Below are 23,561 nucleotides of genomic sequence, written 5' to 3' on the forward strand. Positions count from 1 at the left end.
GGACTGAGGCTGGAGATTTCATCACCAACTAAAGGTATCATACAGTTGTAACTCAGTTACCTTCTCAAAAACCAAGAAAAACACTGAACAAATATTTTTAATGCCATATTAAATCTTGGATTCTGTGCACATATTTCTCTTTTTTCATTAAGTCACTCATTTCTACTAATTCTTTTTTCTTCACTTTTAAAACTCTCATGAAATCACCGTTAATGAGCTGATATGTAGTAAGTTATTCATAATGGGCCTCTACACTCTCAGAATCAGCCCATTATTCTATTCCTCATTTCCTCATCTTATTCTCATAACACATTTTACTCTGTACTTAACATTATGTATGTTACAACAGACAAATATGTGTGTATGTTATTACAGACAGATTCTAACCCTTAAATTCAGTCTAACTGCATCCAACTTAAAATCCTTTTTTTTCTATTAAGAAAATTGTGACTTCCTATTCTATTTACAAAATGATTTTTTCTCGCATCATTGTTGGTGAGTACTCTGTCCTCTATTTTTCAAGCATGTTTTAAAATCTCATCTTAAGTATGGTTAGCTGAAGTGACTTATTTATTTATTTTTTGCTTTTTTACAAGGGCACTCATTACAAAACTAAAATTTGTAAGGTTCCATAGTGCAGAGAAACCATATCTTTTAATTTATATTATTTGCAAAGGATTAATTATCAAACCAAGGTCATTTTCAAAAAGACCTTCCATTTTCTGGAAGTTTCAAAATATCAAAAATATCGTGCATATATACCAAATATTCAGAAGGTTAAAATTTTCCATTAAGATTGTATTCTAGAGGGGTGACTGGCTGACTCAGTTGGTTAAGCATCAGACTCTCGATTTCAGCTCAGGTCATGATCTCATGGTTCTGAGATCGAGCCCCACATCAAGCCCCACACTGAGTCCCTCGTCAGGCTCTGTGCTGGGCATAGAGACTGCTTAAGATTCTCTCTCTCTTCCATTTCCTCCCCCAAAAGAAAAAGACTGTATTGTACAAATGGACTCTAGTCCATCCAGTTGAATTTCCCATAAAGACTATGTAGGGGCGCCTAGGTGGCTCAGTGGGTTAAAGCCTCTGTCTTCAGCTCAGGTCATGATCCCAGGGTCCTGAGATGGAGCCCCGCATCAGGCTCTCTGCTCCGCGGGAAACCTTCTTCCTTCTCTCTCTGCCAGCTTCTCTGCCTACTTCTCTGTCTGTCAAATAAATAAATAAAGTCTTAAAAAAAAAGACTATGTAAATTAGATCATTCACATTCCCTTATGGTCAAAATTAGGAGACATTTGTCAGTGTGTAAATATTTTAAGTAAATAATTTCTTTTAAAAATACAGAAACACATCCAAAAGAATTAAATGCTTGACTTTAAAAACTTGTCAGTTTTGAAATGTCAATAGTATATCATTGTATGGAACTTGTGCTATATGATAATTGTGCTAATTAGGTCAGAAGAGCCTCTTAATGGACACTGATTATGTTAATTTTCTGTACAGTGACTGCCATAAAAAGTATTAAACTAATATGGCACATTTTCATAAACTTTAGTTCAGTCACTTTCAATATACCATTTGGAATTCATCATTCCCAAATGTGTAAACTCTGAAAATAGAAATCCTCCAAGCTCCTAGGCTTAACTAATTTGATTAGTAAGCTAGGTTATGAATGGCCATTTTACATCTTTTAGCATCTTTGAACATAGAATTTCATAAAAATTTAGGAGCCTCATCTTTAAAGCTGAAGATCTTCAGAAAGTAAAGTGTTGACTCTTTTACAATATGTTAACTATTACAGGACGATAAGCCTCTAGACCTAGACCAGGTAACTTAACAAGCCAAATTTGTAACATACATTTTAATTAGCTAAAACACACACTTTTATGGTTAATGGAAACAAAACTATGATTCTTTTTCAATGGTATTATAGTTTTGTTTCCATTAACATGGAATAAAATTTTTTGGAAGGGAGGTAAAATTTTGGAAGGGAGTTTAAAATTTTGTTAATTATATATTTTTTAAGATTTTTATTCATTTATTTGAGAGAGAGAACAATAGTGGGAGCATAAATGGGGGGGGGGGTGGAGGGAGAGAGAGAGAGAAGCACTACCCCTGCTGAGCAGGGAGCCTGACTGGGAGTAGGGGTCTCTAGGCTGGCTAATCCCAGGACCCTGGGTTCATGACCTGAGCCGAAGGCAGAAGCTTAACCAACTGAGCCACCCAGGTACCCCTGTTAGTTATATTCTTAATAGTTATCATGGAACACTATATCAAAAACTAATGAGGTACTGTATGGTGACTAACATAATAAAAATTATTTAAAAAAAGAAATAAAAATAATAACTATCTTCTTCAGAGTTCTAGAAAATGAGAAAACATTTTGATTCTGTATTGGTATATGGGTACTCTCCTGATACCAGGCCATCTGATGAACTCCTATTCATCTTCCAAGACTGAGTAAATACTACACAACTTCTGTGAAGATTTTCTCGATCAACTTTACCCTCCCCCTTCAACTTTCTTTCTGGGAACTCCGGTCCCTCCTTCCCTTATGTTTCTACATGTTACTTGCTTTTAAATATTCAATAGAGTACAAATTCAATTTGAATTAGAGAGATCTTATAAAATATCAAATGAAACTCGGTATATATCCTGCTAGTGCTAAAAATAAAGTTTTTTTTAAAAACCTTAAGATGTGCTGAGTATATGATAATTGCTATACTTCATAGTTATAAAATAATGTAAGGGGGGATATCCTATTTAGCTCAGAGAAAACAAGTCAACATTTTGATAAATACCTCCTCCAAATCAGGGTAGTTTGTGTACGCATACACAAACTGTGTGGTGTTTGTGTGTGTGTTTGTACAGTGTGGTTGTGTTTTTCTTGGCCGGGCGGGGAGGGAAGAGATAGGGTCACATGATTGCCTTATAGTTTTTATAATGTGTGTGATGTACGTAAGCGTTTCATGTGTATGTTTGTATATGCTTTAAATACAAAGTAAATATGGTGCAGTGGAAAATTACTGAACTGAAAGTCAGGTATCACAGGTTTTAATCAATCATCGTGATCTTTTTGCTGTTTTCTTAGGCACATGACTTAACTTCTCTGATCTTCCTTTACTTCTTCCATTAAAAGGCAGAAGTTGAAAAGCTTCTATTCCATCAAACTGGTTTTAAAATTGAAACTAACATACACTTCTTAATAGTTACTCTTAAATGTATTGATTTACCTTGCTAATTAAAACAATTTTTTTTTAAAGAGAGAGATAACAAGTAGGCAGAGAGACAGGCAGAGAAAGAGGGGGAAGCAGGCTCCCCGCTGAACAGAGAGCCCAATGCGGGACTCGATCCCAGGACTCCGAGACCATGACCCGAGCCAAAGGCAGAGGCTTTAACCCACTGAGCCACTCAGGCGCCCCAATAATTAAAACAATTTTGACCTGAGATACAAAGCTGAGGTCAGTTCTGCTTACATTGCAGCACTGATATTCTAATTATATTAGTCTGCTTACCTAGCAATCAAATTAAATAATGTCTAAGGATGTTATAACTCCCATTTATAATAAGAACCCTACAAACTCAACAGTTTACATGGCACCTGAAACAAAATATGATGAATGAGAAATTACTGAACTGAATGTCTGTCTTCACACATAGTCCTGTGTGTGTGTGTGTGTGTGTGTGTGTATGTACTGCTATCAAATGAAACTACTGCTGTCTTCAATTATTATAAAATTGCTACAGTAACAGTCCTATCAAGTAATCTATTTTCCTTATGTTTGTATGATCTTATTTACAAGTTTTAATGTATTTCTAGTTTTATATGTGTGAGTTTAAGTGCATCACTCATAAAATTATATGTTTCAGTACAGTAAAATTTAATGATTCCAGATTGTGCAGAAATGCATCAGAAAAGATACTAAAAAATCAATTTCTATGTTGTTTACCTTGTCCTAAAATATGCCTATTTAACATGTGCTTTAAAATTCTGAATTCTAAACCAATACATAAAATTTGTCCTTAAAATTATGTGTCTTGTTCATTGTCAATTATGGCAAACAAAATTATATGTTTAAAGCATATAAAAATACTGCCTTTTAAAATATATGCCCTTGGATACAAACCCCAATGATTTAATATTTTTAAGCTATAAATGTTAGAAATCTCCATGAGTTATCTGGCAATGATATTAATCTTTGTACCTCCAGGATAGCCAACTGCACTGAATGGAATGAAACTCCTACAAAATTTTGTTTCTCAATGAAAAAGTAAAACTTAACTATTTTAACATCTGGTAGATAACAATGACTAAGATAATCTTCTTAATTTGGTAACAGATCTTAACCATTTAAAATACTTTGGTAATATTTATTTCTTTTTTTTTTTTAAAGATTTTATTTATTTATTTGACAGATAGAGATCACAAGTAGGGAGAGAGGCAGGCAGAGAGAGGAGGAGGAAGCAGGCTCCCTGCCAAGCAGAGAGCCCGATGCGGGGCTCGATCCCAGGACCCTGGGATCATGACCTGAGTGAAAGGCAGAGGCTTTAACCCACTGAGCCACCCAGGCGCCCCGTTAATATTTATTTCTAAAACATGATAGGGCTACAACGAAGTCACTTTCACATCTTCTGTCAATAGAACTTCCAGGAAAACATACCTTAAAAATTAAGGAAATCCCCCCAAATTCTAAGATGTCAGAACCAGGAATATTAGAGGAATTAGTTTTAAAGACACAGAGTGTGCAAGCACATGGACAAAAATTGCATGACCCGAAGGACTGGAAATAAAATGTTGCTAAGCCACAGATGCATAGAGACTATTTTTCATTTTCAGTAAACTGAAAATCCCTTTGAAACACAGTTCTGTACAAGAAAATCACGTTAACACAGGTTAATAGAAATATTCTCTTAAGTGATAGATGAAATCTTGTCATAGTAATAAATTTATGATCATACAATGTAATATGCTCAACTGGAAAACTCTGAGTCATTTATTTTAAAATTGAATTTGATGTTTATTTAAAATGATGAAACCAAAAAGAAGAGCTGTGTAAGCCCTTGGGAGAAATAAATGTGGGTCACTAGAGGGCGCAGACTCCCTTTCACTGCTTGTCTGGTTCTCAATTTTGCTTCTCTTTTATTTTCTTATCTACATAATGATAACATGGTGACAAATGGATTTTTCATGGGAGTTCTCCTACAGAAAATCATAAAATGTCCAAAGATACAGATAAAATGGTGTAAAAAGAACATGTTAGTAAGACACTCTCAGATTCACAGTTAAAAATGCCTTCGGCCATCTTAATACAAATACCAAAGTATCTTAAAGTTATAATATAGACATTCCCTTGAGAAAACATCTTCAATTCGGGGAGACACACTTAAACCAAATAATAAGTCAGCATTTTCTGGATTTCATAACCCAATAGTTTTTCCCCAGTTCATTAATTTTGCCTCATTTTTGAACATTTATAAATAGGCAGATACTCGTGCTCTATAAATCTGTCTATAATCATATTCCTGTATATCTAGATGTTAATTTCCCATTCAAACACAAAGGAAAAAAGGAAAAACAGCATTTTAAGCATCTTGTTCATGTCACATGCTTTCATAAAGAAAAGAAGTCATATCCCATGATAAGAGTTTAAGTTATTATAATTTTCATTTCATAGACCATGAACACAGAGATTTAGAAAGTGTGAACTTCCTTTATTTTCAACACACAATGAAGTATGGAGTTAAAGTTCAAAACCAGGTCTGTCTAAATTCAAAGATTTCTACTACACTATACTTATTTTCCTTTGTTATAAATGAAAAGAAAATCTGTATTTTTATACACAGAGGAAAAGTCAACACACATTTCCTTTCTGTTGCTATATAGTAAAGGCTGGTAGTTACTACTGTGCTATTTAAAAATTTGATTGGAGTCTCTAACACTAGGACATTAATTCTAAACATTTTCATTAACCTTAACTACAATCCTTAGCTGCATAACTGAGAGCCCCATGGCATTTTTAAATAGCTGCCATTCCTAGTTTATTTTTACTTTGGACTTATCCTTAATTTCCTTAAAAAAAACCCAAATTTCCTATCCATTGATGTGTTTTCTGACATTAGAACTGATATTAAGCACAGATGACAAAGGTTGTTATTTACGATATATCATGGGGTTAACCCTTAAAGTCTTGCACTTGGAAAAAACGTTCAATTACTAGGACCTCTATTTATGCCTTGATGTTAAAAAGACACTAACACTGAAAGAACGTTTCTTTTCAGTGAAAAAGCTCTCTGTATTTAAAGACAGCCAAATGCTTCAATGGGACCCTAGAGTCTATGAGACTTCAGAATGTAGAACTGTCATAATCTAGGGAAAGTGCACACTTTTCATACACAGACCTCAACAAATTCTTAAACAGTCTCAGGAAAACTTTTAATTCCAGCTAAAGAGTTTGATGAAATCACCTTGAGCTTCTCCTTAAAAGATAGCATGATAGAGTTTAAGAATGTAGCATCCTGGGCTAGATGCTTGGGCTCAAATCCTGACTAAATGTCTCCCTATAAACTTTGAAAGCAGGAGCAAGTCACCTGACCGACCTTTCTGTGCTTTGTCTTTCCCACTGGCAAAAAAAAAAAAAAAAAAAAAAAAAAAAGTTATGCCTCTTACTGTTTACATATGTTAATATGTGCAAATAATATGTAAAAGAGCACCTGACATGTGGTAGAAGCCACATTTGTGCTAGCTACTAAGGTCACTGCCTTCTGTGACTCTTTCTTACTGAATTCAAGCCAGCCCTATGTTACTTTTCATATTACCTCATTTTGTTAAGAACTGACAAGCCATAAGCTATTACTGTAACCACAAGAATGAAAACTGTATCCGCATCTTAGCTGTTGTAAATAATGCTGCAATAAACATAGGGGAGTAGCTATCTTTTCTAATGAATGTTTTTGCCTTCTTTGGGTAAACCCCCAATAGTGGAATTATTGAATCATAGGGTAGCTGTATTTTTAACTTTCTGAGAAACCTCCAGACTGTTTTCCACAGGAGCTATACCAGTTTACATTCCCACCAACAGTACATGAGGGTTCCTTTTTCACCACATTCTTGTCAACACTTGTAATTTCTTATCTTTTTAAATTCAGTCATTCCGACAGGTATTAGGTGATATCTCATTGTGCTTTTGATTTGCATTTCCCTGATTATTAGTGTCCACTGATAGACAAATAGATAAGAAGGAGGTGGGGTGTGTACATACACACACACACACACACACACACACACACACACACACACAGGACTATTATACAGCTATAGAAAAGGATGAGATTGTGTCATGTGCAGCCACATGGAGGATTCAGAGGGTATTCTGCTCAGTGAAATAAGTCAGATTGAGAAAGCCAAATACCATATGATTTCACTCATATGTGGAAACTAAAAACAAACCAAATGAGTAAACAAACATAAGGAATATAATCAATGATACTCTAATACCATAGTACAATGACAAATGGTAGCTATACTTGTGGTGAGCTTAGCATAACATCTAGAGAAGTTGAATCACTATGTTGCACACCTGAAACTAATATAACATTGTGTGTCAACTATACTCAAATAAAAAAAATTAAACTACAAAGAAAACTATTAACAAAGACAATAAAACAAATAAATAAAAATCATCGACAGCCAAATAATCTCATCTACTGTATCCTTTATTGCAGGAAAAGGTAAACTATGGCCCATGGGAAAAGTTCAGCCCACCATTGGTTTAATAAATAAAGTATTATTGGAACATGGCCATACTCATTCATTTACATATTGTTTATGGCTGCTTTTTCCCTATAGCAGCAGAGTTGAGTACTTGTAAAAGAAAGTACATGGTGCTCAATATCTAAAATAGTTTCTATCTGGCTACTTCTGCTTAAGGCAAACAGAAACACAACCTTGTGTAAGTGCTGATTGTATACAGGCTTGTAGGACAGCCTGTATTTGAATTATTCTTTCCTTTCACCTTGAGTCCACATGCCCCTGTCCTCTAAATGTCTACACAGACACTAATTTCTCTGAGCTTTCCATGTCCAACTCCAAGCAGGAAGTAAACTTTTCTTCCTTACGACTTCTCTAACATCATACCTGTACTTCTTTATGACATAGCTTATACTACAATACAAACTTCAGGAGGGAAGGACTAAGTATAGTTCACAGATAGAGCAACTGGAGTGTCCGATAAATCATAGCAATTGATTAGACACTGGTTGAAGGAAGATGGAAATTAGAAAGAAAACTAACTTTTGCTGTCACTATATTCTTGAAACACGGTGGACTCATATTGACTACAGGAGTGTTCAAAGAACCCCTCCACACATTGGATGGTGCCTTGGACCCTGTGGGAGGCAATTTAAAGTTTAAATACTCTCAGTGTGAAAGCTCACTGAGTTTAAAGGACTTCAACATGCTTTTATGTTGTGGGTCTTTAAAGTTTAAATAACTTCCAGTCAAGGTTCAGAGATGATCTAGTGCAATGCAGAAAGCCATTTAAATCTGGCATGGACTTCCTGCCCCATTGCCACTTCCCTAGCATCATGAGTTGTTTCAATCTAACGATTTCTTTTAGTGAGCATCTCTATGAACTTTGGTTAAAACACAAAGTGGAACTCACTATTCTGCACAAAGGCAGGGTCTTAGTTAGCTCAGGCCAACATAATAAAATATTAGACACTCAGTGGCTTAAACAACAGAAATTTATTTTCTCAGAGTTCTGAAAGCCAAAAGTTCAAGATCAAAGTGCCAGCATGGTCACTTTCTGGTGAGAGATCTCTTCCTGGTTTGTAGATAGTCATCTTGTCACAGTGTAGCAGGGAAAAAGAGAGAATCTCCCCGGTGTCCCTTCTTAGGAGGGTACTAATCTCATCATAAGGGCCCCACACTCACCGCTTCATCTAAATTTGATTATCTCCCAAACAGACCATTTCCAAATGCTGTCAAGATAGAGTTAGGGCTTCAATACATGACATGTTGGGGGGACACAATTCAGTCCATGGGAGCTCGGTGAAATTTTACCTGCATGTGGTAGCATAATGTATATTTACTTATAGAGTTACAAGTTTCTGACCAGGGAAGATAAGAATAAGAATATTTTCAGAAGATATCATAACAAGAATATTTTCCTTCGTAACAGAAATGTAGTAATGGGAAGATAACTGTTCTAAATTAGTAATTGGGAATTCAGCCTTCTCCTGGGGAAAGGTTGTACACTTTTACATAAACAATCAACAAGAGAAGCATGCATAATAAAATTTCCACAGTGTGAGGAAAAATAGGGAAAGTTATATAAATTATATTTCATAGATGAAGAAATAGATACTGAGTGAGGTTCAGTGACTTCGTTTAGTCACACAGCTTACAAGTAGAAGATCCAAGTCCAGAATCAACCTGGGCAGTCAGAGGCCCATCTGCCGTCAGAGCCACTCACCACAGTTCTCTTGCCCTCCATGTATCTGAGGGACATCCATTTCCCACCATTGCCTGGCCTCTGGCTTCCAGTTATGTTTGTCCAGTTTGTTCAGAATATTTGAGGAGGGAAAGAAAATGCCAAGGAGTTTTTCCTCTGCACTTTACTTTTGGTAGCATTTCTAAAGCAGCTACATCTCCACTGTGGGTTAGCTTCCTCTAGATGGCCTCTCCCTCCATGGGTCAAACTTCTGCTCCGCAGTCCTGACTGTTGGAAGGCTCCAGCTCTGGGGCTCCAAGAACATCCCTTCCCTGCATTGCTGCTGGAGATCTGGGGATATTCAAGCTTCCTGCTGTTGCTAGGTTTGGCATTGCCCCACTATCCCAGGTACTTCCTAGTCTTCCACCACCTCCTTGACCAATTCCCTTTGTTAGGTTTCCTTTCTTTGCAACGCCAAGAATGGTTTCTGTTTTCCCGATAAGACTGTGACAAAATATCCATTCAACATCCCATGAAAAAATATTCATATATTTAGTGAATACCTGTGATGTGCAAAACCAGAATCATTACAGTAATATTCTGTAAGTGTTTTGATGGAAGTATTAACAAGGCTGAGAAATGCCTAATTGGGAGGTTGGGTTACCAGAGAAACAAGGTACTGGGTGGGGGGGGGGGTGGTTCAGGGGGAAGGAATGTGAGAGTAGGCAAAGGGAAAGGGATAAAAAGATAACCTTAGGCAGACAAAATGGTAGGTGTAAAGAAAGAGAAGCTTTAAGGAACATGGAATTTTTGGAGATCAGAGAGTGGTTAATTAAAGCTGAGCAGAGGGCAGTGTCACTCGAAATGCAGTTTGAGGACAATCTGTGAACTATTTGTTAGTAGTCTGTGACAAGAAAAGTCACCAGAGTATAAATCCACTAAGTCTCTAAGTATACTATTTCATCTGATTTCTTTTTAATTGCAAAACTTTCTGGACAAAGGAAGCAGTGCATTGATTTATATTCTAGCCCAAGCTCCTTATCTCACAGTGCCCTGGTGATGCACAGTTTGCAGACTATTTTGAGGAGCACTGGCATACAAAGAAATGGGCAGGGCAAAGGGAGTGAAGCTGGGGAGTTAGGCGGCTCGAGATCAGAAAGGAATTTTTGTGCCATGCATTTCAAGAATTACAGGTAGAGGAATGATCTAATTAAAATTGCATTTTCAGATAGCCCTCAGGAGGCTGTGAAGTGTATGAATAAGAAGAATGAAAGTAGAGGCAGAGGAATAGGTTAAGAATTTCAGGAAGAAAATTATCAGAAACTAAAGTAGGATGAAGATACTCTGGATATAAAGGAAAGGGCGAAGGGAAGAAAATTTAGGCATACTTGGACAGATTTACTGGGATGGCAGATATCAGGACCACTGTAGGAGACTACACAGGTTGTTCACTGCACAACTCCAGAAGGTGCTGCTTATAGAAATTATGACATGAATGGTGCTCTCTAAAATTGTGCAGTCCAACTGCAGAACTACATTTGAAACTTCTGCAAGAAGGCCAGGTGTAAATGCTTAATAAACATGTAGATCACACACATAGGAACATCAGGAGTGAGGTCAAGCTAGAGATAGTCATTTGGAAATCATCAGATATCGGTGGCTGATAGAGACAAGACTACAAATGATACTGCCTTGGGAAGAACATGTTGTGAGAAGAAAATGATAGCAAAAGGTGAATCCTGTGGAGGATATTAAAAAGACAAGAGGGAGACAAACCATAAATGACTCTTAATCTCACAAAACAAACTGGGGGTTGCTGGGGGGAGGTGGGATTGGGAGAGGGGGAGCGGGCTATGGACATTGGGGAGGGGAGGCGAACCATAAGAGACTATGGACTCTGAAAAACAACCTGAGGGTTTTGAAGGGTCAGGGGTGGGAGGTTGGGGGAACAGGTGGTGGGTGATGGGGAGGGCACGTTTTGCATGGAGCAATGGGTGTTGTGCAAAAAGAATGAATACTGTTACGCTGAAAAAAATAAATAAATATTATTAGTATATTTAAAAAAAATAAAAAAAAAATAAAGGCAGTGCTCTTTCCATAAAAAAAAAAAAAAAAAAAAAAAAAAGACAAGAGGAGGGGGCACCTGGGTGACTCAGTGGGTTAAGCCTCTGCCTTTGGCTCAGGTCATGATCTCAGGGTCCTGGGATGGAGTCCAGCATTGGGCTCTCTGCTCAGCAGGGAGACTGCTTCCTCCTCTCTCTCTGCCTGCCTCTCTGCCTACTTGTGATCTCTCTGTCAAATAAATAAATAAAACCTTAAAATAAAAAGACAAGAGGAGGAGACTGAGAAGCCTTAGTTAGAAAGTGAGGAGGAGAAAAGGAAGAGGAGGAAAAAATGTTCTAGAAACCAAGGGAGAAGAAAATTTCAAGGGACTAATCATCCCTGTCAAGCACAGCACAAAGGTCAAGAAGGACAGGAACTGAAGAGGGACATTTGGAGCCAGCAATTACAGAGCTCTCTTGTGACCTTGCTGAGAGCAGTTTCAGGGCTCAATGTAGACGACTACAGCTTTGGGGCTGTATTAGAAGTAGGTAGAAGTAGTTCAGATCTTCTGAATAAAAATCATCTTTTCCTGGCACTCAGCTATGCTTCTTCTTTGAGATGAATAAATAATAAATTGACTATCATTTTCATCACCCTAGGGACAAATAAAACTACATGTCCCAGATCTGAGAATAGGCCCCTGTCTTTCTTCCTGCTGGCATCCCTCTATGACTTTACATTCTTGAAGAGCACATTTTCCTACAAATGCTGCAGCTAGAGAGCCAGAGCTACGTATACCATAGCATGGGGCCAGTTTCCATTATAATATGTTTCAGTTTATAGCATCTATCAGACATCTACCATATAGAAGAGCCCATACCAGGTAATGGACTAAGATATGGACCCTGGTCCAGGGAAGGGTCCACTTAAGTCAAGTGGGTCAAACAGGCATATAAATAGATCATTTCAACATAAAGCAAAAGAGGTGTCATAAGATGGAATGGGAACATCACTTAGCCTAACTGGGAGTTGATGGTTCTTATCACTGAGGTCGGTTTGGGGAAAAAGAAGCAAGAGTCAGGTTTAGCTGAGATGATGCTCCAGTACACTGATCTACAAAATGTGGGTTCTGAACAAGAATCATCAGCATAATCTGGACATCTACTGGCAATTAAGACTCTCAAGGCACCACTCCAGATCCACTGAAACTAAATATGGTAGGGACAAGTAATCTGTCTTTTCAAAAGCTCTCCAGATGATTCCTCTGATACATGCTAATATATGAGAACCACTATTTTTGTGCAAAGGTTCTCAAACTTTACAGCTTATCAGAATGATCTGGGAGCATGTCAAAGATTCCTAGGCCTACCTGCAGAGTTTCTGATACAGTGGGGTGGGCCCCCCAAATCCACATTTCTATATGTTCCCAAGTTATGCTGCTGCTTCATGCACAGCACTAAGAATGTTGCTGCTCTAAATGTTTCTGGTCACTTAGTAGGCCTCGAGAATTCACATCCCTACATTCCCTAAGACATATTTATTGGCTTATTCTTGACTTATATAACAAAATAATTTTAAGAACCTGAAACAGGTGGTTATCTTTTAGAATATCTGAAAGTGGTATGTAAGGTTTCTATTCTTCACCCAAAACAGTTTCTAAACTGAAATTTGAGTCTATTACCAAGGTCATTTGACTCTAATACATAAAAAGAAGCAGGCCATTGCAACTATAACACTGGAATAGAAATGAGGAGACTCAGCACTAGTCCTTATTTTGCAACTGAAAGCAAGTTATTTAACCTTTCCGGATTTCAATTAACCTGTAACTGTAGACAAGTCTACAGTTTCATCTCCTTAGATAAAAGATGCAAAGTTTCATTTTTCTGGGCCATGCCAAGGGGCAAAAATGTTATTGCCAAGACCAATACCCTGAGTGTTTTAAGATCAATTTATCATATAGAAAATAAAAAAAAAATAGCTTAGACATCTTAATCATTTAATAGATTCTTGAAGTAAAATAAAGTGTTTTAGTTTATGACTTCCAGATTATAATTTGGGAATTAAAGTAAAAATAAATATCTAACACAAAAATATTTTAGGCTATAATCTTATAAAACTGCAGAAAGAATCTTTTTTTTTCTAGAAAGGGTCTTATCTAACACTTACCTAACTTCCTCCCAACTATGTGACATAAATGATTATCAGTCGACAGACATAAAAAGAAAGAAAATACAAACATGATCAAGCTGAAAACTAAAAACTAAAATAATAATGCAAGTGTGCAATTGCCCAGTCAATGTATTCTGCCATTTAGTAAGTGTGCAAGAAACAGAGAAAGCAAACTTCACACTCAGTCTGCTTAGCCTAGAGAAGAGTAAAAGATTAAGTGAATTTAGGTATTTCTAAATGTCTCTATACTTCCCTGCAGGTCAAAGATACTCATTTATTAACACTGTACTTGGGAAAATTATCTTTATTGAGATGGCATTTACTTAAGAAAAAGATTCAATTTGCCATTGGTTTCACCTGGTTGATATAAAAATGTAAATGAAAGCTGTTGTGAAAGTCTCTTAAAATAACTGCCACATGATTAGGAAATAATCTCCTCAATAAATTCCAATTAACTAGGTATAATAGATCTAGTTTTAACATACTCTGAATTCCATACTCTGATAATTACTATATGTAAAACAATATCACTGAACTGCAGGGATAAATTACTATTAAAAATAATTACCCTCTGACCCAAGATCATTAGCACTTTTGTGTATCTTAGTATAAGGAGGACAATTTATGCAGTAAATACAACAAAAGTAGAAACTGTATAATTATTAAGGAATGAACTAAACATCTTAGATATTTAAAAAACTGGTGTGGTACAAAGCTGAATTTTAAATCCCTTAATAGTTTTGAGCCAAAAATTATATCTTTTCGGGTAAAGAAAGAATTACTAAAGATTATTAGAATGCCCATTTGCTTCTTATTAAGAACAAGTCCATAAAGAACTAGGTAAAATTCTGAAGTGCAAAGATTGGAATATAAAATTTTATTTATCTCAATTAATTGAACTGCATTATTCATTCTTTCATTAAATAAATAAATAAATAAACAAAACAACCCCCTCCAAAAAAAAAAACTAATGTACTATGGTTTAGCTAATTGAATTTATATAAAAAAGGAAAATTAACACTTACAAAGGCAAAAAAAATAGTCATTGATTATTATATGCCATAACATATATGGAATCCATGTAAAGCATACAGAAGACTAGTAACAGGACTTCTTTGTTGTAATTGGTGATGAGAAAAATTTATGTAGGTGACATTAAGGCATATAGCAAAAGAATGTAATGTAAAGGTGCCTGGGTAGCTCAGTCGGTTGAGCAGCTGACTTTTCATTTGGGCTCAGGTCAGGATCTGAGTCCTGGAATGGAGCCTGTGTCAGGATCCACCATCAATGGAGGGTCAGCTTGGGAATTCTCTCTCTTGCTCTTTCTCTCTGCCCCTCCCCCGACTTGTGCACACATTCTTTCTTTCTAAAATAAATAAATCTTAAAAAAAATAAAGAATGTAATGGAATTTACCAGCTGGGGTGGAAAGACTCTGGGGAAGCTATAAATAAAATTGCTGGGACAATAATATTGAATATCTTCAGAAGTTATTTATGCTTTATTTGGGAGGCAACTGGAGTTACAAGGCTCTCAGGTCTGAAGGATCAGCCTAAAAGCCCCATTTTAGGGCTCACTGGGTTACTTCTATGCCTTCAGCTAAGGTCATGATCTCAAGGTCCTGGAATCAAGCCCCATGTGGGGCTCCCAGCTCAGCATGGAGTCTGCTTCTCCCTCTCCCTCTCCCTCTGCTCCTCCCCCCTGGCTCATGCTCATGCATGCTCTTGCACTCTCTCTCTCAAATAAATAAATATTTTTAATGCCACATTTTAGATATATTAATTTGAGGTAGATTAATCAGAAAGGGGCCAAATCTCACCACATCGAGTTATATGACTTAGTTATGGAGTTGCTAGTTAGAATGATTGGGAGGGAAATGGCAGAAATGGTCACATGCCCAATAATATAATGCAACAGTAATAAATAAGGGGCAAGGTAAGAGATCACAGATATACAGAAATAGAGAAGTCAGGTGGTAAATTCTGTTTTGAAGAGGAAGCTGAGAAGGCAATTTTTTGTTACATTCTTTAACTTCGAGATGATGTTTTTATCAATGGAATCTTTTTTCACTAATGGCACATGATCACCGTTTCCACCCCCTCCCCCAGCACCGCTGCCACTTCTACCACCATCACCACCTGGACCACCACTGTCTCTGTCTCCAGACACTGTCTCCACCACTGTCTCCATCACCACCTCCGCCATGTCTATCACCTCCTCCATGCCTACCACAAGTCCTGCCATGTCCACCACAACCAAACAACAAGAATAACAGCTATAGTATTTCCTGAATTCTTCTCACCTTACAGGCACTGTAGCAAATGCTTCCTACTTAATCCTCACAGTTAGTATTTTACAATGGGAGGATAGTGAATTTGAGGTACAGGAATTAGGCAGTTTGCCTGGGATCACAAGCCAGTAGTTAAAACAGGCAGGTTTCAAACTTGAGTATTTCTGATTCCAAAATCCAGGCTTTCTCCAATATTTGCCCCTCCTTTAGATGTGCAGACAAAAAATTATAATAAGTAAAATACCTCTACAGCGTATGAGTAACTAGGTGTGGTTAAATGGAGGCAACATTTGATTTGATTAAAAAAAAAAAAAACCTGAAGCACCGATTAGATGCACAAGTAGAAGAAAATAGTTTCAAAGAAATAAACATAAAATTTAAGGGAGAGTGTCAGATATGGAGCTCTAAGTATGATCTGGGAGTCTTTTACTTATGGCCAGACTTGAATCAATGTAAGGAAGCAATTTGAATAAAGAAATTGAAAGAGGCTAAAACCATGAATTTATGAGATACTACCATGATTAGGTAAAATGTCTCAGAACTTTTTTTTTTTTTTTTTTTTTTTTTTTTTTTTTTTTTTTTTTTCCCCCTTTTATTAATTTTTTCAGCGTAACAGTATTCATTCTTTTTGCACAACACCCAGTGCTCCATGCAAAACGTGCCCTCCCCATCACCCACCACCTGTTCCCCCAACCTCCCACCCCTGACCCTTCAAAACCCTCAGGTTGTTTTTCAGAGTCCATAGTCTCTTATGGTTCGCCTCCCCTCCCCAATGTCCATAGCCCGCTCCCCCTCTCCCAATCCCACCTCCCCCCAGCAACCCCCAGTTTGTTTTGTGAGATTAAGAGTCATTTATGGTTTGTCTCCCTCCCAATCCCATCTTGTTTCATTTATTCTTCTCCTATCCCCCTCCCCCCCCCATGTTGCTTCTCCATGTCCTCATATCAGGGAGATCATATGATAGTTGTCTTTCTCCGATTGACTTATTTCACTAAGCATGATACGCTCTAGTTCCATCCACGTCGTCGCAAATGGCAAGATTTCATTTCTTTTGATGGCTGCATAGTATTCCATTGTGTATATATACCACATCTTCTTGATCCATTCATCTGTTGATGGACATCTAGGTTCTTTCCATAGTCTGGCTATTGTAGACATTGCTGCTATAAACATTCGGGTACACGTGCCCCTTCGGATCACTATGTTTGTATCTTTAGGGTAAATACCCAGTAGTGCAATTGCTGGGTCATAGGGTAGTTCTATTTTCAACAGAACTTTTTATTAGAAAACAAGTCTGTGGTAGGGACAGAACAAGCAGTGTGTCACAGAAGCTGAAAAAGGAGATCACTTTTAAAAGATGAGCATTTAATAGGTTATCAAGACTATAGTCTTGACAGTTAAATGCTAGGAGTTCTCACATGGGACAAGAGATGGACACTAGCTACCATGAAGCTTACAGTCATGTTTGTACAATGCTTCTTGAACCATTGCAGCATTTTAACCAGATTCCATCCTGTAGACAATTATGACTTACTGAATTGAACTGTCCTAATTGTTCACTTGTTTGTGTTCTTTGTTCAGTAGAAATTTATCAATCATGAGTCTTATATAAAGCATCCATGTTATTGTACTGTCCAAATCTGGACATATTTGAGAGTGAAAGTTGGTGTTATATATAATTATGATGTCACAAAAGGTATAACCTGGGATGGATTCAGGGAAACCAAGATATAAGATCACCTTAGTCATATATCTGCTGAAGAAACATTTTAGTACCCGGTCTAGGTTCTGTAGTAGGCTCCTCAGTTGAAATGCTGACTCAGGCACTCTGTAGCTGTGTATAATAGTAATAATAGCCATACTTATCCAGTAGGGTAATTAGGAAGAATAAACACACTGTGCAGATAAAGCATTTAATCTAGCACTGAGCACATTAAAAAAAAAAACATCAATAAGTGTTAAAGTTTTTATTTAAGTGATATATACTTGATGTTCTTCATTGGTCATCTCATTGCAAACAGAATTTAAGAGATAAACTATTTCACCGCTGGTCACACTTTCCTGAAAACAAAAAGCAGCAAAACACATTTTTCTTAACCAAATACATTCCCAAACACAAGCCAAGAATATGCTTGGCAGGAGCCAAGAGAGAGACTGACGTGAATCAACTTGCTCTGCTAATTTCTGTATTAGGACAATCTCAAACATATTAGGAGGGTAAGGGAAAATTCTTGGAAAACTATTGGGTTAGACAGTCTCTGTGACCACTACCCAACCCTGCCTTTGCAATGTGAAAGCAATCTTGGATGATACCTAAATAAATGACTGTGGCTATGTTTCCATAAAACCTTTATGGACACTGTGATCTGAATTTCATACATTATCACATGTCAAGAAATAGTCTTCTTTTGATTATTTTTAACCATTTAAATGTGTAAAAATAATTCTCGGCTCATGAGCCATACAAAAACTGGCAGCAAGGTGGATTTAGTCTGCTGGATTCACTCAGCCACATAGACACAACAAGGGACAAAAGCCTAGCAGTTGAATGTGTAACTATGAGAGCAGGTTATAAATCACAGATTTAAAGAGAAGTATTGAAAGTCCCAAATAATATACTTGAGTAACTTCTCTAGGTGTTTTTTTCCTTTGCCTAGAACATCTGATGTGCTATTTTTAAGTATGTGTCTTCTTCTCATATTTCTACACCCTTGTATACATAAATTCTAATGTCAAGTGTTCCATGCATTCCTAAACATATGCTGCTTAGAAACATAAGACAGATTTTAATGTTCTTTCTTAATCTTAGAATGGTAATAATTGGAATGAAAAAGAAATTGTACCTTTTTATGACTTTCATGCTGGTCTTGCGTTTATGAAATTTTATTCTCATCATTTTAACATAGCCACTGAGGTACATAATACCTAACTTATCTATAACTCCTAGTTGAAAATATCCACAAAAAGATGAGTTAAAAATTCTAACACCTTCAAGATAAGACTTTAAAAATATCAAAGAACAGGAAATCTATTCTGTAATTACTCCTGATTTAGGATGTGCAGATTGAGACATTATGTTCTCGTAAACTAGCAGAATGGATCTCATCTATTATAGGTATACTTCTTCTTCACGAAAATGTACTTTCCATTACTGAGGGGGAAATACATTTAATGCAAAAGGAGGCACTGAACAAGTAGGCTGTTGGAAAGAAAAAAAAAAAGAAAGGAACTTTCAGGATAAAACGAGTTCATGGCAGTTCATCACACGTGGTTTCTTCTTTTAATCCAGAAAACAGTATTTCCACTGAGCATTCAGTTTTTGCTGGGATGGTGATTCCTTGGGCAAATTTTGAAATTTATATCACAATTTTCTAACTGAACCGACACGACAGGCACCTGAGGCTTCTGGAAATACTGTTTAAGTTAAAAACACTGCCATCTAAATAACTATAAATGAGTTTTCCTGCTTAATAATTATTTTTTGTTTGAGGATAAAGCCATGAATAAGAGCCTCTCACCTTTTCCTAATTTCAGAATCCACAATAATCTGCCTCTTCTTTTGGGGAGGTGGTGGTGGCAGTTCCTCTTGGGCATGTTTTACCAGAATTTGTTCCCTCGTGGTCACCATAGTTACCGTTTCCATTACAGTTGTCTGTGTTAGTGATGGCTGAGCGGTGGTGACAGCCTGAGAAATCTGCAAGAAGTATTGAAACAGAGGTCAACACACTGCTTGAAAGACTTCAGTAAAGCCTGCTTGGAGTGGCAAAGGAAAATAATGAGAAACTGTTCCTGCTTGTTGGTAAATTGACCTTCAGATCAAAATAGCACCGTATTGAACCCAAATCAAATTGTTTTATCTGACTTAAGTTATGTTCACTTAAATCACAAAGGAAAGTAATTTCAAAACTGGAAGTAAACTTAGTGTCTCTTCAATTTATTGGCCAAGCTATGGAAAATAAAGGCGGGGGCAAAAGAGCAAAATTTACGGTGTCATTCTGACAGTTAATTAAACATACTGCTTAAAGTGTTTACCACGTTAATGTAAATTTTACTAAGGTATCACAGCATCAATTTCACTGCCTTGACCGACTACAGATGTTTATTAGCGTGTTGAATGCATCCTTGGTAATCAGATATAGTAATTATAGTCCATACATTTTCAAACAAAATCATTTGAACTTTACAATAAGTAACTTTTTAACCAAATAAGTACAATGTCCTTTAAAATTACAACAAAATGTTGGGGCACCTGGGTGGCTCAGTGGGTTAAAGCCTCTGCCTTCGGCTCAGGTCATGATCCCAGAATCCTGGGATCGAGCCCCGCATCGGGCTCTCTGCTTAGCAGGGAGCCTGCTTCCCTCTCTCTCTGCCTGCCTCTCTGCCTGCTTGTGATCTCTGTCTGTCAAATAAATAAATAAAATCTTTAAAAAGATAAAAATTAATAAAATTACAATAAAATGTTAACATAAAGTGTCTATTAGTCCAGTGCATTTAAGCTGAATATTATTCAATAGCTAAAAAGCACATCACCCTTGTTTAACTAATGAGTATGTTAAAATATTTGAGTCTCCAAATTTAACATTAAAGATACTTCCTGGGTTAGAATCATACTAACTTTGTGCTCATACTTTTTTTTTTAACATTTTTTTCCATTTTATTTATTTTTTCAGCATAACAGTATTCATTGTTTTCCAGTGCTCCATGCAAAACGTGCCCTCCCCATTACCCACCACCTGTTCCCCCAACCTCCCACCCCTGACCCTTCAAAACCCTCAGGTTGTTTTTCAGAGTCCATAGTCTCTTATGGTTCACCTCCCCTTCCAAATTTTTTTTTTTAATAAACATATAATGTATTTTTATCCCCAGGGGTACAGGTCTGTGAATCGCCAGGTTTACACACTTCACAGCACTCACAATAGCACATACCCTCCCCAATGTCCATAGCCCCCTCCCCATCTCCCAATCCCACCTCCCCCCAGCAACCCCCAGTTTGTTTTGTGAGATTAAGAGTCATTTATGGTTTGTTTCCCTCCCAATCCCATCTTGTATTTACCCTAAAGATACAAACATAGTGATCCGAAGGGGCACGTGTACCCGAATGTTTATAGCAGCAATGTCTACAATAGCCAAACTATGGAAAGAACCTAGATGTCCATCAACAGATGAATGGATAAAAAAGATGTGGTATATATACACAATGGAATACTATGCAGCCATCAAAAGAAATGAAATCTTGCCATTTGCGACGACGTGGATGGAACTAGAGGGTATCATGCTTAGTGAAATAAGTCAATCGGAGAAAGACAACTATCATATGATCTCCCTGATATGAGGACATGGAGAAGCAACATAGGGGGTTAGGGGGATAGGAGAAGAATAAATGTGCTCATACTTTTAAAAATTACCTTTTAAGCACTTCTAATCACTCCTTGGAATAATACGGTGTATGACCCAAATCATGAGCGGCTATCACCTCAGTAAATGGGTATTACCAGACTAGCTATATAATAGCGAGACACCCTCCCTTCCTTCCTCAACCATCAACTCTCTGTCCCACAGCCCTTCTGTTATTAGAACTGAACAGTTACCTGCTGGGATATTGATCATTATTACACTTTTAATATCCAAATCATTTGGAAGACCTATATACAAAGAGACCAAAATAGGCCGGCATTAGATTCACGTATAGTTACTTGATATGCACAAAGCCAGGGATCTGGTTGAAGTCAAGATTACTTTGACTGACTTTCCTGATCTTGCAAAGAAATATGGAAAGGGTGGGGCGCCTGGGTGGCTCAGGGGGTTAAGCCGCAGTCTGCCTTGGGCTCAGGTCATGATCTCGGAGTCCTGGGATGGAGCCCAGCATCAGGCTCTCTGCTCGGCAGGGAGCCTGGTTCCCCCTCTCTCTCTGCCTGCCTCTCTGCCTCCTTGTGATCTCTCTCTGTCAAATAAATAAATAAAATCCTTAAAAAAAAAAGAAATACGAAAAGGGTTTGGGTTAACCTCCATGGCTCATACATGACTGATTCCTTCAATGGGAGGAAATCAGAGAAGCCTCAGGATCTTCTTATTGCAACTTCCAAAGAGGCAATTTGACAGGGGAGTAATGAAATCTTTTGTCACAATGCCTTGTGTAAAAATTGCTTTTGACAAATACATTTTAGATGTGCTACCCTTACATATGTCAAGGCCTTAGAGACTTCTATTTTGGTAGCCTAAATAGTTTTTTTAAAGGACATTAACAGGTTACTGGGTTTCTGCCTGTGTCAAGACCAGTTTTATCTTCTTTAAGCTCTCCATAGATTCATTATTTAGAATCCATCATTGTGCTTCAAACAATAATTATAGAGTCCATTGACAAATTACAACAAAATGAAGGCAGAAAGTAACACAGTTGTTAAAAAAATGCTTAAAATAGAAGATCAAACCTAATCATCCTTAAGCCAAAATGATCATTACTTGATGAAACTAAGTTAATTTAAAAAAAATGTCATTTTTAAGGAGGATTCTAAGAGCATTTAATTTTATCAGAGTAGTATTTCTTAACCATAAGCAAATTTTTTGCATATGAAGATGGTTTGAAGAGAATACAGTTCAGGGGGAAATTTTCTAATTTTGTATGTGGAGGCACCAGAAGGCAGAAATTATGAAAATGCAAACTTATTATTCACAGTTGTATCGAATGTTATGAAACATGTGTGCTACTGGATATTTGGCTGTGAAGTTAATTTCTGTAGTATTAAAATATTTTCTCATTGATACTTACAAAATTGGGTAGATGGGCCCATCAAGAGTAAGGTAAGGAGAAATGGCAAGCTCATATACTACAAAAAGGAACTTAGAAATATAGCAAACCTTCTGAGAAAAAGCAATCATTTTTAATAAAATAACAGTAAGACATAAATCTGTAATTGTTCAACACTATAGTCATTACTGTACTATAATTGAAAATACTCCTTCATTTCCTTTGGGATAGAAGAATGGAAAAAAACAACAACAACTGTTCATTGACCCTGTAACCACAGGATAAAATTTGTTATATATAACAAATGAATACTTTCAATAGCTATTCCATATAACCAGAATAAAAACCAAATGGCCATGTACTAAATTTCCCTATGGCTTTTAGTTATTGGCTGTAAACACTTAATTATGTGTTAGAATCATTAGAAATACAGACAAGAAGGGATTGTGGAGGTCATTTAGTATAACCTTCCACTTGCTATAGGATTTACTACTCCCAGAAGCAGATAACTCCTTCCAGAATATGGCAGCCAATCTTCCCATTGGCAAAGTTTTTATAGGTAGTAGAAGCCTCCCTTATTTTGACTTGGTTCATTTAAAGTTTGTTTTGAATCCTGAACCAACACAGAGTAAACCGAGTATTGTTTCCATCCAACAGTCTTAAAGACCTGAAGGTTGAAATCACGACTCTGACAAATCTTATTTCCAAGTTTTAAAATACCAGGTGTTTGCTAGAGTTAGATTTAATCTGATTTTGGTGCTCCAAAACCTAGGTTTCCAGACTTTGGACATCATATTTAATTAAAGCAATCTAAAATTGTATGAGTTACTCAGCAGCTGAATCATGTTTTAATTAAATTTCAGCCTACGTTATATATGTATCACTACG

The 23,561-nt window shown here is 36.9% G+C and overlaps 1 protein-coding gene across 9 annotated transcripts in view; it reads right to left on the reverse strand.

Annotated features, from left to right (window-relative positions):
- The window catches only part of DMD (dystrophin), a 2,324,635-nt gene that overhangs the window by 1,476,328 nt on the left and 824,746 nt on the right, over positions 1-23,561 (reverse strand). For all 9 annotated transcript variants that reach the window (XM_045994540.1, XM_045994546.1, XM_045994545.1 and 6 more), the window contains exon 17: positions 19,447-19,622. In XM_045994540.1, coding sequence (XP_045850496.1) covers positions 19,447-19,622 — 176 coding nt within the window. The remainder of the gene's footprint in view (positions 1-19,446; positions 19,623-23,561) is intronic.

The sequence above is a fragment of the Meles meles genome, chromosome X (assembly GCF_922984935.1).
Source record: "Meles meles chromosome X, mMelMel3.1 paternal haplotype, whole genome shotgun sequence".
In the NCBI taxonomy this organism is placed as follows: domain Eukaryota; kingdom Metazoa; phylum Chordata; class Mammalia; order Carnivora; family Mustelidae; genus Meles; species Meles meles.